Source organism: Mustela erminea, chromosome 16, assembly GCF_009829155.1.
Source record: "Mustela erminea isolate mMusErm1 chromosome 16, mMusErm1.Pri, whole genome shotgun sequence".
NCBI lineage: Eukaryota > Metazoa > Chordata > Mammalia > Carnivora > Mustelidae > Mustela > Mustela erminea.
The window spans coordinates 68,656,970-68,672,975 of NC_045629.1; the positions used below are offsets into that span (position 1 = coordinate 68,656,970).

Consider the following 16,006-nt stretch of genomic DNA (forward strand, 5'->3'; position numbering starts at 1 on the left):
AAAGATCGTTAGAATCTCTATATTTCAGTTTTATTCATTGTCAACCAAATGCTTAAATGGTTTCAAATTTTAATATTCCTTTCTGTCATTTTTATTATGTTAGTGATACATTTAACGGCTCACTATCTGTTGGTGAGAATTAATGTTGCTACATTTCACGTCTTACATTGCATTTACCACGAGGTCTTATTTTGCTAACAGTAACGGGGGTTACTGTTACTACATATCAGGGTCACTACGCATCAGCACTAAGAACTTCACATGTATGATCTGACCTTGTTTAGTCTTCCACGGTGAGCCAAGGGTTGGGTTCTCTACCTGATAAGAGAGGACACGGTGGCTCAGAGAAGTCAAGTACCTCAAGTCACACTAGCAGTCGTAAGTGGGAGAGCCAGGACTCGTGCCCATTTGTGTCTTAACAGAGGATAAATATTTTGAGGACTTAAGGGCTTCAGCTTTTCAGGGTCAATCAAACGGGCACCTAGGGCCAAACTTTAAAACTAGTAGCAATGTCACGTATTACGATGTTCTGGGAGACGAGAGTCTGGAAATTCCCTATTAATAGGACATCGTGACAGGTGATCAGCTTTTACCAGGAAGGGAGAAAAAATCCCCAGAAAGTGTTACTAACACGACTGGGACGGGGCAGTTGCTTTCCGTGAGCCACTTAGGTCTACTTTCCACGGAAGTAGAACTCTGCAGGCCCCGAATGGGCAGGTAGTTTTATGTAGATCTAGTGGTAAAAATGACAGAATCGATTCCTTTTACTTCTGAGAGCTGTGTGCTAGGGGAGCAGGACTCTCTCTAGCTGTTTACTTATGAAAAGGACTTAGCCAACTGGATTCTTTGCCTCCAGCCACAAGAGAGCAGAGGAAAATGTCTTGTTGGGAAAAGCGGTTTCTTTTCTGCTGGGCAGATCTGAGCCCAGGTGCCAGTAATTTGCAGCCGTGTTCGTGGGGGGAGGGTCAAGAGGAGGAGGACGAGGGGCAGGAGGGCTCTCAGCCGCTGGTCCCCCAGCCCCGAATTCCACGGTATCACTGCCGCGTGGGCAGCCTGGGTACCCGGCCCGATGGGCAGAGACTAGTTGTGCCGTCACAGGAAAGGTTCTGGGCTACCAGAGGAAGGGATGCTGGTCACCGCAGGCAGAAACCACATCCTGCCCTTCAGCTTTGGCTCATGCTGGTTTTGGAGACATTGAGTAGGAGAAAAACCAAGTTGCAAGCAATATCACATAGCAAACCTCGGGGCGGATCCCAGCACGGTCTGAAGTGGTGTGTGGACCACGACTGGGCACAAGACAGACTCCCTCCTTTCTCACTTCGCTGCAGAAAGAGGTTTCCCCTCTCTTCTGTCCTCTTCATTTCATCAGAGCATTAGTACTTACAGAACACAGGAGCTCCCGCCACTTCTCTGCCTGAAACCCTCAAGCGGCTCCCCTTTTCACATCCAGAAGAATCTAAACTCCTTTCCGTGACTGGCCGGTGCCCTTTCTCCAGTGTCATTCTGCACCACACTTCCCCGACCCATTCTGCTCTAGCTGCGCTCCCCTGTCCTGGGTTCCCTGCACTGGCCGGCGCAGGAGCCCACCCCCCACCCCCCCAGCCTCTGCCCTTGTCATGTCTTCCAGTGCTGGCTTCGACCCACCCCTCAGGCCTCAGTCCGGAGGTCACCTGCTCGGACCGTCCTCTCCGGGAACCGTCTGGTTTCCCTGTTCCACTTACACATCTCTGAAATGATCTTGTTTCCTCCTTCAAGGACGCTCTAATTGGGATCTGAGCCTCAAGACAGCAAGGCTTGTTTTGTTCCCACCCACTCTATCCCCAGTCTGGCACATGGTAGGTGGGTGACAGATACCTGTTTTCTAATACATCTGTCTTGCAACGCATGCATGCTGTAGCTGCAAGAGACCTGGACAAGAGTTTACCCAAGTCCCGCCTCTCCAGATGAGGCAGATCACGGTCAATGGCAGATGGTCAGGACTGTGAAGCTGGGAGTCATACGGGATCTGGTCCCAGACTGATGTTTCAGGAGTTAATTCACTTATGGTGCATACATATCCTGGACACCTTCCAGAGAGGCAAGCAGCCGAGATCTAGAGGGACACTGAGCAGAAGCAGTAGCTGGCCTGCCCCCTTAAGACAAAACCACCTGGAGGTTAATCATAGGCTGGTGCTCAGAGCGTCCTCTGTCCTGCATAGAACATGGTTAAGAACAGAACTTATCTCTAAATTCTTCCATGTCCTAGGACAGTGCGCCCTGATGTTTGAGCTGTAGGTCTGATGGAGAAGCATGCCTCCGGGCTATCAAAGGTAGGCCAGAGCTGCAGAAGCCTGCGGTTCTCACTGCTCCGTACCAAAGCTGGGTGCCTCCAGGAAGCTTTGGGTCTTCTGGAAGAAACCCTTGGTTACGTCAGGCGCTGCCTCCGCTTGTACCAAGTGCCTTGTCCTTTCAAGACACTTATTTATTCAGTGGACAACACCGATTAAAAACCTGGAAAGTTTTGTCCTGACTTTGAGCTTGAACACTGACAGGTTGGAAGAGGGAACATTTCAGCGGCATGAATAATCTTCAGGCACGTCAAGATCGAGTAAATATTATTTGCAAGGGAAACATCTCTCTAACTGAGGGCGTTAAAATCCTAAGAAGGAGGGCCAAGTTTATACAAATTAACTGTATTCTCCCTGGAGAGAAACTCGCCTGTCTTCTATCTGTCCCAGATATTTTTGAACTTGTAACGGTGCCCTGCTCGCTGTTGCAGCAGTCGGAGCGGCTCTGTTTGCCTCCATATTCCCGCTGCGACTGGGCTTCCCGTCTGCTCCAGCATCGTCCGCTCCACCCTGGGATTCCATGAGGCTGGATGTCACATCGCCCTCGGTCTCTGGTCCATCTGCGCTCCCCCCCGCCCCCTGCCCCGTCCCGTTCTTTCCCATCTCCAGATTTCTGCTCCTGCCACTTGTGCCGCAAAGCCTGCCATTCGCCTCTCTACCTCGCCGAGTCCTGGCCATCCTACAAGGAAGGAGGCTGGTTCTTCAGTCTCGGGTTCTACCTCTTCCAAGAAGCTGTCTCCAATATCCCCTTCATCCACTCTCCTACGCAGGACTGAAACCCCATTTTCATCTCAGTGGTGGAACCTTGTCCCCCCAGAGTAGCCCGGAAACTCCTGACAAACGGGGGCCACGTGTTCGTTGACTCTCAAGTGGCTTTGGCAATACTGGGTCAATGTTACGGGTTGCACCCAGAAATCCCTGTGTAGGAATGGGAAAGCAGTCACGGGGAGGAGCCAGTGATCTCTGGGGATCTAGCAGGAGGGAGCTGTCAACTCCTCGCTATTTAGAGAGCCTCCGTCAGTGGACCTGAGGGGACTTGTGGTCCTAGCTTACAGATACTGGAAAAAAACCCTCTTTTTACCCTGAACTGGAGCACTTAGAGTACAGCACTGAATGCTCTCAGGAACTTCCCTCCTTGAATGGGAGAAAAGTCTGCTGATTGGTATTCAAAAGTCAGCTCACCTGTCCAATTTATGATATCACCCCATCCCCCTCATAGTAAGTCCCTGACTTATCCTAGAAACTAGACTGAATTTTTGTATAAAATCTATTTCTGGGCCTCTAGTGGGATAAGGTTTAGATTCGGAGCCCTTAAGAAAAAAAAATTTGATCCTGCGGTCTCCACAGTGGGATGGGAGAGGAAAGCAGGCAGAAAAACCATAAAACATCAAGCTCTCCATTTCATCTTTAATCTCTCTTATTTCGATCATCTTTCTGTGTGTGCGTTTTCTAATGCCTGTAATCAGGACCCGACAGATGAGGATATTAATGGCAACAAGAGATTCTCCTCAAGTTCTTACCCTGTACCAGGCACTGTTGGAAAGGATTTAAATCAAGTTGTAATTCTCTGGGCAACATGACGGGGCAGATACCATTATTAGCACCTTTAATAGGTAGGTGAGTCACAGATGAATTTATGAACACACATATATGGGGAGTACATGCTGACATTGTTTAGGGTCAATGGTCCAAAAGACCACTATGCTGGGCTCCTGGCCATCCTCCTCATTTTCACAGGTGCTCCCCACTTGTCTGGGCATACCCCTGTGTCTGTGAGTGTTCCCCACTTCTGTGGGTACCCAGATATTGCAGGATCTGTTATGCAAAGCCTGAATGCTTATTATGACAGAAAGCCAGGAATTTTTTTTTTTAAATTAACATATAATGGGAAACCCAGGAGTTCTAAGACACAGACTTTCTCTGGTAGCACTGGCAGCCTAATCCCCACCTTGGGCCCTCAAATGTTAATTCCCAATCATTTCTGCAAGTCACTTTCAAGTAGGCTCACAATGGCTCTGTTCTTTTGACTTTGCTGTGTCTGGGTGACAGGCCTCTTTCCCTCTATCCCAGCTTCTCTGTCCCAGGGGAAAAAGAACCCCTGGTTTTAAGATCCAGGTGGCAGGGGCCACCCTCCACCCAAGGAAGGCGCCGGGTCTAGGGCAGTGCCAAATTAAACCAAGGTCACTGCGGCCGAGGAACCCGGTTAAGGGGCGGGGCTTGTCAGGCACATCACGACCCACCAGGGGGTTGGCAACAGCACGCCCTTAATTTAAGGCATTGGGTTTGAATTTGAGTCACAGTGCCATATTTCAGCCTTTTGTTGGCCAAACCGCCAGTCAACTTAAACTAAAACATGTTTTTGGAAGAGACTTTTAGGGGTGGTAGGAATGCAGTAACTTGCTGGAAACATTCAAATGATCTTAGGGTGGTAATGCAGAAAAGAAGTAAGAATGTGCCTGGGTTTCGCTTGGGATGTTCTTTTTTGCTGCAGAGGGCTAGAGAGTGGGGTTACAAGCGTTTGCTTATCCTTTTCTGATCTGCTAACACCTGTGGGTCCGTTCATTCCAGTCAGGAGGTGGCCCTCAGGGTTCTCCAGGACCTTGCTGGTCTGGAGCATCAAGAGCCAAAAGAGAGAGCGAGAGAGAGCGAGAGCGAGCTGGGAGACCAGGTCAGAGGTCATCCTGGCATTAAAGCATTAAAATCCTCTCTTCTTTTGAGCCTCCCTGTCTCTTGTCTGAAAACACTGCGTGCAAACTAGGGCATTTGGGCTCCCGGGAGTTTTTTGAGCTGGTTCTCAAACTTGAAAACACAGGGATCACTTGAAGGATAAATTTAAGAAGCAATGTGTGGGCATCACCTTCAGCTCATTAAATCGGATGCTTTAGAGGTGGGCGTCTGTAGACCAACAGGCGTTGCAGGCGATTCTAATGGACAGCCAGTTCAAATGAGAACCAGTGGGCCATCGCAGGCTCACGTCAGAGAGCCAGGAGTCGGTGTGTGGTCTCCAAAACCCTCTCCCGGTTTACTGGAGACCTATTTTCCCGACTGGCCGCGCGCTGTGCCCTGACTGCGTTAATCAGCTTTCCCCTCCTCCTGGTGACCAAGTGCCAAGCCCACCACCAGCCCAGCCCCTGGAATCCTCGCCAGCTCCAAGCTGTGTTGGCCTTGAGGCACAGTGTAAACCAATTTTTTAAAACGACCTTTCATAAATGGGTAAGTCGTTGCCTCTAAAGGGTTTAAATCCTCTTTAAAACCCACAGTTAAAATTGTATTTAAGCCATCGGGCGTGTGTAGGGAGGAGGGTGAAGACAGTGAGTAGAACCTGAAGCCTATTGAAATAAGGTACAGATGCTGTATGAAAACCTCTCCAGTTTATGTTAAAAATTTTTGATTTTAAAAAAATTCCATAAAAATTTTCATATTTACTGGTAAAAATGATGAAATCTTGCAATAGGGGTGTTAGCCATCTCTTTTATTTCCTCTGCATGGTCTGTTTCTGAAGATGACAGCCATCATGAACACAACCCATTTTTTAAAAATGTACTTGGCCTTAAAGAAATTTAAAAAATTTTTAAAAAATATTTTTAAATTTTTTTTAAAGGCTTTTGAAGCTGGTTCAGTCATTCACTGGAACTAAGGAGTTACTGTAGTACTGTATTAGGAAGCCATTAGGTAGGAGTAGTCAGATGCTGGGCGAGTGGGGAGGGGGCGGGGACATATTGGCAAGCTACTCTGCAAAGTTGGTTTAAGGATAAGAAGAATATATGAGATGTGCATAAAGTTGCTTAATAGAAAACCCTCAAAATGCAGTGCCTATCATTAAAATGTTTTAAGCTCTTTATAAAAATAACATTATTTCTCAAATTATAGAGGACTTGAACAGTGAAGGGGAAAAAAAGATGGTTCTTTCCAAAATAGAAACATTTTTCCACTACCGCTGAACCTGACAACTCCGAAAGCATGTAGCAGTTTCTCTGACTTAAACATTATTTACAGAAAAGTGCTCATAGTTTACAATTAGATACTATGAGATACAAGTTCTCTATCCTGGGTCTTTATCAAGTGCAAGATTTCCCTTTTTTTTTTTTTTTAAGGAGAAAAACATTTATTAGCTGGCCTGAAAAGGCGTATTAGGGAGAATTAATAATTTTGGTTAGTAGGTAGTAATAAATATTGTAGCTGACCCTGAATAACAGGTTCTGGTTTGCAGGGTATCTCCATAGAAAATACATTACTGAGTGGACAGCCACCCTGTGAGGTGGTTATAAATCCTTACAGAAGGGGCAGAGGAGGCTTAGGGAGGCTGAAATAGGCAGAAAGTAGGGCCTGAAATAGCTTGACTTCAGACCATTGTACTTTTCCATCCTCTGCTTACAGACGACCCACTGTACAGTGGAGAGTGTGGACTCGAAGACAGACTAGGTTTCCAATTCCAATTTTGTTGCTTACACAGCTCCGTAACCTTGAGCAGGTCATTTTACCTTGCAGTATTTCCATTTGTTTAAACGGATCAGCAAAGTCCCTCCACTTCGTAGGGTTCATAGAAGGATAAAGGTGAATGTACAGAATTACACGGAAATAGATTTTGGCTATTGTAGTCTTGTCCCTTTGCTTTATTTCTTGGGAAAGGAAAAACAGGTAGGAAGGAGAACCATCTAAACCCGGACCGTTTTGCTGATCCGTTTGTAATTAAGACATCAGAACTGGGTGTCCTCCCCTGACACCTAGAACATGGAAACTATTCATATTCTTAGTAACAGAGTTTCCAGCTCTTGCTGGGCCTCTCTCCAGCCAGCCTGGGCCGGGTTGCAGGCCACAGTGATCTCCCTGGAGCGGCACAGTCACACTGAATGACACGGACATTTCATCCAGAAGGTCTCTCATGTTCATCCCTTTTGGACGGCAATAAGGGCTCAGCTGAGAGCAGACAGACCTCCTCATGTGGTCACAGGCTCAGCTCAGAGCTTCTGAACTCCAAGGAGGCCTGGGTATCAGGTCCGCTGGGACAGCCAGGCCTGTATCTGCCCAGATGACAGGTGAATGACCCGGGCCTCATGGGGGCTTGATGTCATCACTCTGGCTGAGCCGTGGCTATCATCTGATTCAGTGACCCAGCACGGAACAGCACAACCCAGGAGAAAGAATGAAAACCCAACCAATCAACACCCCTTGTAAGTAAATTCTCTCCTGCTTCTGAGCCTAAAACATCTGAGCCGCGACCTCCCTGGTTGAACCACGGACAGAAATGCACCAGAGACCAAAGAACGGGGGAAGCAACAACAATGAACCAGTTAAAAAGAATCACGGACTTGAGGGGCATGGCTAGGCTCATGGGCTTTACTCCATTCATCACGAATATTTTGCTAAAACTCATTAACCGTGCCCTCCCCCCCCAACATACGGTTTCAAATGGAAAGCAAGTGACCCAAATAGGTAGTTTCAAGCTTTGGTGAACACGAGACTGAATACGTCATCCCATGGGATGGAAGGGAGTCATGGGTAGGAAGCACTGGGGTGTTTGAGCTCATCTGGTTTTGTAGCCTAAACCACGACTGCCTTGGGGTCACCTAGAGTCCGCTCAGGCAGGTCAGGGAGGAGCACAGTGAGACCCACCCGAGGAAGGAAGGTTTTTAAAACAAGCCGTGGTGTTGCTTTCTGCTGGATTTGCTCTGGCTCATGTTGCTGCCTGCACTGTGTCCCCATTTATCTGTGGGGGCTGGGAGTGGCTCACATGAGCATCATGGCCACTGCTGTCTGTCAGAGCCAATCTCAGGAATGCCCTAATGGGACCCACACAAGGACTTGAAGTCCATCTGGAGAGAAGGGGGTGGACAAGCTTGTTTTCTGCTTTCCTCAAAATTCCCAGCGTCCTAAGAAGCTATTTGGCTGGGGCAGGGGCGGGGGGTGGGGCAGATAATGACCTCAAGACAACCTGAAAAGACAATTCAGCCGAGACTCGCAACCTTCAGAGACTTACCCGTACGACGTAGTTAAACCTTCTGGAATCCAGAATGGCCGTTGAGAAGTCCAACCTGTTGAAAGCTTCCCCCAAAGTGCAATATCCGTGGCGCTGCATGTGAAAATAGGGGGTGCAGAGGTCATTCTCCAGAACAGTCCTCCCCCCTGGACTCTACTGACAGGCTGAATGCCGGTCTTAGGTAACTTATGGCCACCTGTGGCTTTCCTGTGCCATGAGCAGCTCTTTCTGGGAATCCCCTGCGAGCCACAACGATGCGGGGTATAGCCAGCAGCTGCGTTAGCCAGTGACTCATGCGTTACACACCCCTCTTCAAGATTTGTACCATTTGAGCCCTTGCACAGACTTGAATGGGGAGATCATCAGTAGCTGCTTATCAAGGGAAGGTTGGGAGCTGGATGTATGATGGGTGACCCGATGCTAGCGGGTCACTGTAACATCTCCTGGGAGGGGAACTACACTTCCCAGGTTCAGCTCTGCCTGCTACCCTGCCTCGGATCTTTAGTGCTTTTCTCATTGTGATCATCAGAAGCATTTTTAAGGCTTCATGAGGCAGCAAAAGGAAGTTTTGTGAACACACAAGGAACTGGGAGCAGAGAGCCCTGACTCCGTCCCAGCTCTGCTCCCAGGATCTGGGTGGTCGTGGGTAGGTCCCTGCTCCCTCCACCACCCCCAGCAGGGCCTCAAACAGGCAGGGATATACATTTCACCAAGGTCCCTAACACTGAGAGAGATTCTATCATTCTACCAGACTGTGTTGTATCCTAGGTATTGGAGCAGATGCCCGTGCAGAGAGAAAATATACATAAGATGATTTTATAAAGTGTCATGTGAATGTACTTATTACGGTGTCTTGTCCCCTGCACACTCTTGTTAAAAACTTCTGCCGTGTTTGGCTATGAGCCCTTCCAGGGCTAAACCTTAACAAAGTTGGAGTCTGAAGAGATCTCAGAACAAAAGAGAGGCACTGCTCTGGGGGAAAGGCCAGGACTTTATAACAATACATTTGAGATGGGTATATTAATCTTTATAAAGCATTTTACATAATCTCACTGAGTGATTAGGGAGTCTACTTAGCGACTTTTGCTTCTCACTCTGTAGCCCTAAACTCTGAAGGTCGGCTAGGTGACGGGCTGCCAGCCACCATCACCGGCACCCAGGACAACGGCCGTGACCTGAAGTAATATTCTTGCCCGGCTTCCCCTCTCTACCCTGTTGGGAGAGGCTGAAAGCCAAGCATATTCTTTAACAGACGGACGGATGCTCACCTCTTTAGTACTTCCTTTGTGAACATAGATCCATTTTTCTTGGTGGAAATCTACAGAGGCAAATAAATAAATAAAGAAATAAAAATTTTAAAAAATTAAAAAAAAATAAAAACAACCCCCCCAGCTTTAAAATTTGCAGCATGCCCCAAATTTTAAACCTGTTTCTTTTTCACATATCCAATGTGTCAAACATTTTGACAAAAAAGACAGACTGTACGGATAATCTAAGAGATGCAAATGCCTGATTTCTGCAGCAGACTTGTGCCGGTGTTATGGCCCACTTGGTCTGAAGCACTGCACATCTTTGATCATCGGACTTATTAGAGGACCAAAGCTCCAAATTGGGGGGAAAAAAAAATCAAATATCCAAAGACAAGTTTGTTTTAAATGCCAAGCCTACAGCTTAGGCAAGGCCATAAAAAGTGGAAATAAAGCAGGTAACATGAGGAAATCATGTTGTCCAGGTGGCTTAAACGGAAGAGCTGTAGTTCTCGCTTACTAATAGAACTTTACACTCTTATGTACGGCATTTTGAAACGTAATGGGATTTATGCAAGGAAAGAGGGAGAAACAGATCTATATCCCAAGCCTCAAAGCTCAGTGTCAAATAAAAGCACATGCTGGAACGGATTCAACTGGCCCTATCCCTGTATCGTAACTAAATTAACTACGTTGGATGTAAGTGACCAGCAGGAGAAAAACACCCCGACTACCCGCTGACTTATAAACAAGTCTATAAGGAACACACTCTTGCTTGTAACACGCACAGCCGGCTTTCGGACTGCAGAGAACCCAGGGACCTCTGTCAATGTCACCGTCAACATTCAAGCAGATGTCTCACATTTGGGGTCTGATTTTCTTTCTCCCCCCGTAAAGAACCCATCCTAGCGATCTTCAGACAGCCTTCTTCCAAGTTCAAAGCAAATGGCTTACACTGAGTTTTGGTTTTGCTATTCAGCATGTCCTTCTTTCTCTTCTTGGCTGCAACATCATAGTTCAGGCTGTTGAAAAGATTCTCCTTGTTGTAGACTTCCTTGTTGCAGTAACTAGGAATGACAGAGCAGGGGATGAGCTGGGACAGTGATCCTCTAGTAAGCGCTGTTTCTAAAAATAACTCGCTGGGTTATAAAACACAAACAGACATCTTTTCCAACAAAACAATAAACCCCCACGAAAAGAACTCTGTGCAGGCACAGACCTCCCTCTTTGGGGGTGAAATATTCTTGCGTCTCTGTGAAGGCAGGGATGGGGGCTTCTGCGTCTTTTCAATTTCCAACAGTGCCTGCCATTGTGTCCAACACACAGCCCTGTGCCCTTTAACCAAGGGCAATGCTGGGCACCACAATATTACTTTAAGCAAGAATGATGACTGCAGGGGGAGGAGGGAGAGGGAGGATTACTGGTATCACTGTAGTCCCACAATGCCTGCATTTTGCAAAAGCACCCACCCTAAGCGGCTTTCTAAAAAAACAGCTTTATGGAGATATAATTCGCAGACCATACAATCCACCCATTGAAAGTGTGCCCAAGCGGCTTGTAACGAGCATGCTCTGTCATGCCTCTGAAACATGATCACATTTGCCCAAATCGGACTTATACCCTCCATTTCTAGGCGATGTTTTGTGTACAGTGCTAATTGTTTAGGTTTCATGTAATTCTGTGACTAACACTAGGCATCATGCTGTGGGGTGAAGACCTTGGGTCCTAAATGAAACCAGCTGAATTCACAGCTCATAAGTTTATAAGGGCTGAAAAGACAGAACTGCCCCCATCACAGGTCACTGAAGGACGCACAGGTTCACTTGGGGTCAGGTGCATATTTCCATCAGTAGGCTGAGTTCTAGGCTAGTACAAACCATGTAACTTTGCAGTGAGTCTCTGAAGAGTTTCTGCAGAAGGGATGCCAGAGAAATACTGAGGAATAGTGAGTAGCTCTTCCAAACCCCATGGGTATGGATGCAAGAGGCAGGATTTCTAATGCCCACTGATAAACATAAATTAGGTCCTTTTTCTTCTATCACCAATATATCAGAGTCCTTTAATTTTCTGAGTCCCTTTGCTGAATTTAAAAGGGGATTTGCTTTAAATCTTCTGACATATGGCTATTGGGTAAAAGGAGGCACACCTGCACTTCTCCATTCCACGGATGTTATGTAAATAGTAAAAGAGAAAAGAGGGTTTAAAATAATTTCCAGTATCCTGTTGCTGAAATCAATCTCTCAGGTAGCACTTCTGTAAGTATCTTGCTACATAAATGCTTACATGTGACATCACCAACAATATTCTGGGCCCATGGGGAGGAGCTTGATGGATAATCATTTTTTAAAAAAAGATTTGATTTGTTTATTTGACAGACAGACATCACAAGTAGGCAGAGAGGCAGGCGGAGGTTGGGGTGGGGGAGAAGACTCCCTGCTGAGTGGAGAGCCCGATGAGGGGCTCGATCCCAGGACCCTGAGATCATGACCTGAGCCGAATAATCATTTGTTAATCTGCCCTATAAAGGTCATGTTTAATACCATTTACTGGGTTTCCTAAGAGCTATAGCCTTCTTCTTTTCATTGGGGCGAAAGAGGATATTTTTAAGTTTCACAGTGAGTCATTAAAGCCAACAAGAAATTTCTATCAAGTTGAGGAGAAGGGAAACAGGGAAGATCACTTGACTGGTCCAGGATATACCAAAGCTGAAAACAGCTTTAGAAAGCAAAGGGAGAGCCTTTTGTGTGTAAAAAGGCCACATGAAGGCTTATTTTTAAAGAAAACATACTTCTGCACTCTGAACAAAAACTGAGAACCTCAATTCCACTTGTAGAGAACCATAAAATAAATCAGCCTTATTCTCTTAATCCCACATTTGAGATTTAGCAGAAAGTTTTCAGAGCCTGGACCATAGACTGTGGCCATTCTCCAGAAATTTTAAATATTTATAGTTTCTCTGACTCTCTTCTAATTGAGAACATTACTCAAAGGAATTTGAGCACCTGCCTTCCTTATTGAAATGACAATAATCTGCTTTAAGCCCAAGTGACTCATTTTCAAAGTTAAGTTTAATCAGAATTTGACATCATTGAGGATGCTCTCCCACTACTGAATGTAGATAAACTTCAACCAAAGACAAGGCCTGCACTTTTCTCTTGGTTTTTAGGTTTTGGACTCCAGAGGTAGGTCCTGGAAGGAAGGGCTAGGAGATTCATTTGTGTTGCCTGCTTATAGGTTTTCTGTCAAGCAATAATTTATTCAGTTACAGGCTATTTTGAGAGTTCGATTTCATCCATTTCAAGGAAATGCAAAGCCAATGGAAAATTACAACTGAAAATTTTAACAAGAAAAGCCACCACCATTTAGGAACCATGACATTTAATTTTTTTTTTTTTTTAAGCAAAACTATTTAAAGAGTCTACTTTCTTCATTAAATTCAATAATATCCACTAAAGTTGCTATTTTGTGGTCCGTTTTTACTAATCTTGATTTTTATAGACACAGGCCTAGAATAAGAAAAAAAGACCCGTCCCAGCCCTATACTGTCAACAGGCACTTAACCAAGATACCGAAGAACAACCTTCGAAAAGGTGCAAAGATTTCAAAATTAAGACCATTTGGGCAGAGGAGATAAAAAGGGAGGAAAGGGAACAAAGAGGCCTATTTCTCATGTTGTTTGCATTAACAGGCCATCTAAGAAAGCCGTGCCTGCCCCAAAGGGCTTAGCTGTAGAGTAAGGCCTGTGAGATTTCTATGCTAATTTGCTCCCCTTCATACCCAAACGGTCAAACTCCCTTGGCTAGCAGCCAGATTGTTCTGGTCAAACAAACAGCTTAATATACGAAGCTCACAGACCAGTGGCTTCCCGGCACACAGTAAGCCCTCATAAAAATCTGAACTATTATTTTTATCTCCTGCACTACTCATCCAGGGTACCGAGGTAAACTTCCTGCTTCCTGGTTCAGCCTCAGCTATCCTGGAAAGCAACACGGGAGTTTTCAGTGCAGAACTGGAGACTTGGAGAAGTGTGGCCTGAGGCTCTCACATCCCAGAGATGACTCATCCTGGGGATGGGGGAAGCTAGGGGGTTGTTGGTGAGAAGGGGCTCCTAGCTGGCATGGATTTAGTACTGTTCTGCTGTTGGAGAGGGATGGGGCTTGGAACACAGAGACAACGGCCAGCAGAGTCCAGAGAAGGTGTGTGGTGCAGACACAGTGTGGTCGACACTAAACACTGTCCCCAGGTCAAAACACACCAAAGGCGCCCTTCGTTCCTGACTCCCCTTCAGGCAGCTCTCGGGATGGTACTTGGAACTAGAGAAGTGTACCCTGCCTCTGTAGTTCTCTGTTTTATTACCCTTTCCTCCCCCTTTTGAAAGGGTCTGCCTTTTGTTTTCTAACAGGAGAGGCATTCAACTTCACCTGTGTAGGCAGGGGTTCGGCCCAAACCTTACATCACAGAGAAACATCACCAAGGCTAAAAACAGTGGGGATATTTGAGACTACCAACTTAGGTCTCAGAAGGCCAACTGCTTTTAAGAAGTTGGCAGACGTCTCAGGCTAAGTAGGGAAGGGATTGTTTACAATTGGTGAAGGAAAAAAAAAAAGTACTCCACAAACAAACAGCCGGCTGCTTTGCTAGGAGCAAACCACATGATTCCTAAACTCTGACTCATCCAAGAGCCGCAGGGGGTCGGGACCTGTGTATTGATCACCATTTGTGATAACTTCAGCAGTGCCACAGTTTTGGCTCAGAGGGCAGGCAATGGGAGGAAAGAAAAGAGGCTCAGGAAGGGGACAGAGGGGTGTGAAGCTACCTGATCCCGGCCTCAGTTAAACTTGGGTAAGTTGAAACCAACTTCTGGTCTCCCTTACTACCTCGAGAGAGGCACACTATTTGCTTCTAAGGGGATTGATAGCAGTTTATCTCCTGGAGCAGATAAAGTGTAACTATTTATAGGAACCAGAGGCTCTGGAGTTTGAATCCTCTCCTGCTGAGTGAGCCCAGGGGTCTGCAGCCTACAATTACAAGTAGGGGAGCCACGGGGACACCATTCAGCAGATTGTTGATGCCCCCCCCCCCCAAGACTGAGAACTGCTGTACAGAAATAAAGTACCAAACTATCAGATCATTCCTTAGGAAGAGGAGGAAGGAACCTTCTAGTCTAGGGAGAATGATTTAGGCATCATTGGTAACTTGCATCCCTAAAAGGGAAGAGTCCAGTGACAGCCACTGGTCTTTTTATTTTGCTCTAAGTAAATTATCTGATTTTCCATAAGTAAGATTTCTTATTTGCTCCCCAAATTGCACAGGAACTGCCTCAAAGTGTCTTTAACATAAGAGTTATGCATGCTCTCATCTCTCCCCAGGATTAAATGCTTTCTGGTTTTCTGTTTTTTTTCATTGAAGACTAAGGAGTTTTAACACTTCACAAATCACAGACACTTTGCGGGGGTGGGGGGGCAGTCTGGAGGTCCAGCTATCAAAATAACCATACTTTCTTGATAGTTTCCTTAAAATTGAGTGCCAGGGGCTCAGAAAATAAATAAATAAATAAATCACTGGTAAATCTTGGTAAATGGGAATCCCGTCCAGTTACAGAACTCTCTACCAAAATCAATTTAAGGGCTCTGGTACCAGTGGTTTCAACCAAAGGCTGAGAGAAAGGGCACCCAAGGATGGCTGGGCTGCACTGGTCCCCTGGGGACCCACTTTCATTGCCCTCCTCACCTGTGCCAAATGGCGGGGATCTGGAAGTCGACTGTTCAGATCCTGGACTGACAGATTCCAGACCTGTCTAGCTTATTAGACAGCACTCCTGCATTATTATTAACCAGGCAGAGCACGCGATTGAGGGTAACTCGGCTTTTCCACCAGACTGACAGAGCTCAGGTGGGCCTTCTGCAGTGGACAGCCGTCACTTGAAATTATTCCGCCGGGAAACTGACCGAAAGGGCCACTGAGGAAACAGGTGCAAATGCTTCGTCCTCTCAGAAGCAGAAGTCTTGTGGGTTTCAGTCCCGCCTCCCTTCCCTCCTCCGCAGCTCTGCAGCCGCAAGTCTTTACCCCGGTTCCTCAAGTCCGCCCCGCAAGCGCCGGTGCCCCAGGGACCATCTGGCCGCCCCTCCTGGTTACTCATCCTCCCTGCCCACTCTGCGGTCGCCTGTGCGTGGGAAGAGCCTGGAGACGCTGGTCCCAGGTCCCATTGCGTCACCCGACGTGTGCCCACCTCCCTTGGGTGCCCCGAGCCCCGCCGCCCCAGCGGTGAAAAGTGCGCAGCCCACTCGCCCGCGCCCCCGCACAGGCACCCTGCGCGACTGGTGTCCTTAAGACCCGGGTCCCCTGAAATTGTGTGCTTAAGTCTGAACGTTTGCGGACAAGATCCGCGATTGTCGTCAGATTCTCAGGGGGACCGGGGTTCTGTAAAGAGTTGTGCCCACTCGGAGACGCTGACC

General features: G+C 46.9%; 1 protein-coding gene across 1 annotated transcript in view; it reads right to left on the reverse strand.

Moving 5' to 3' along the window:
• Positions 1-16,006, reverse strand: part of FBXO32 (F-box protein 32) — a 30,953-nt gene that overhangs the window by 14,336 nt on the left and 611 nt on the right. The window contains exons 2-4 of the mRNA XM_032316119.1: positions 10,506-10,618; positions 9,573-9,622; positions 8,305-8,397 (exon numbers count right to left, since the gene is read on the reverse strand). Of these exons, the coding sequence (XP_032172010.1) occupies positions 8,305-8,397; positions 9,573-9,622; positions 10,506-10,618 (256 nt within the window). The remainder of the gene's footprint in view (positions 1-8,304; positions 8,398-9,572; positions 9,623-10,505; positions 10,619-16,006) is intronic.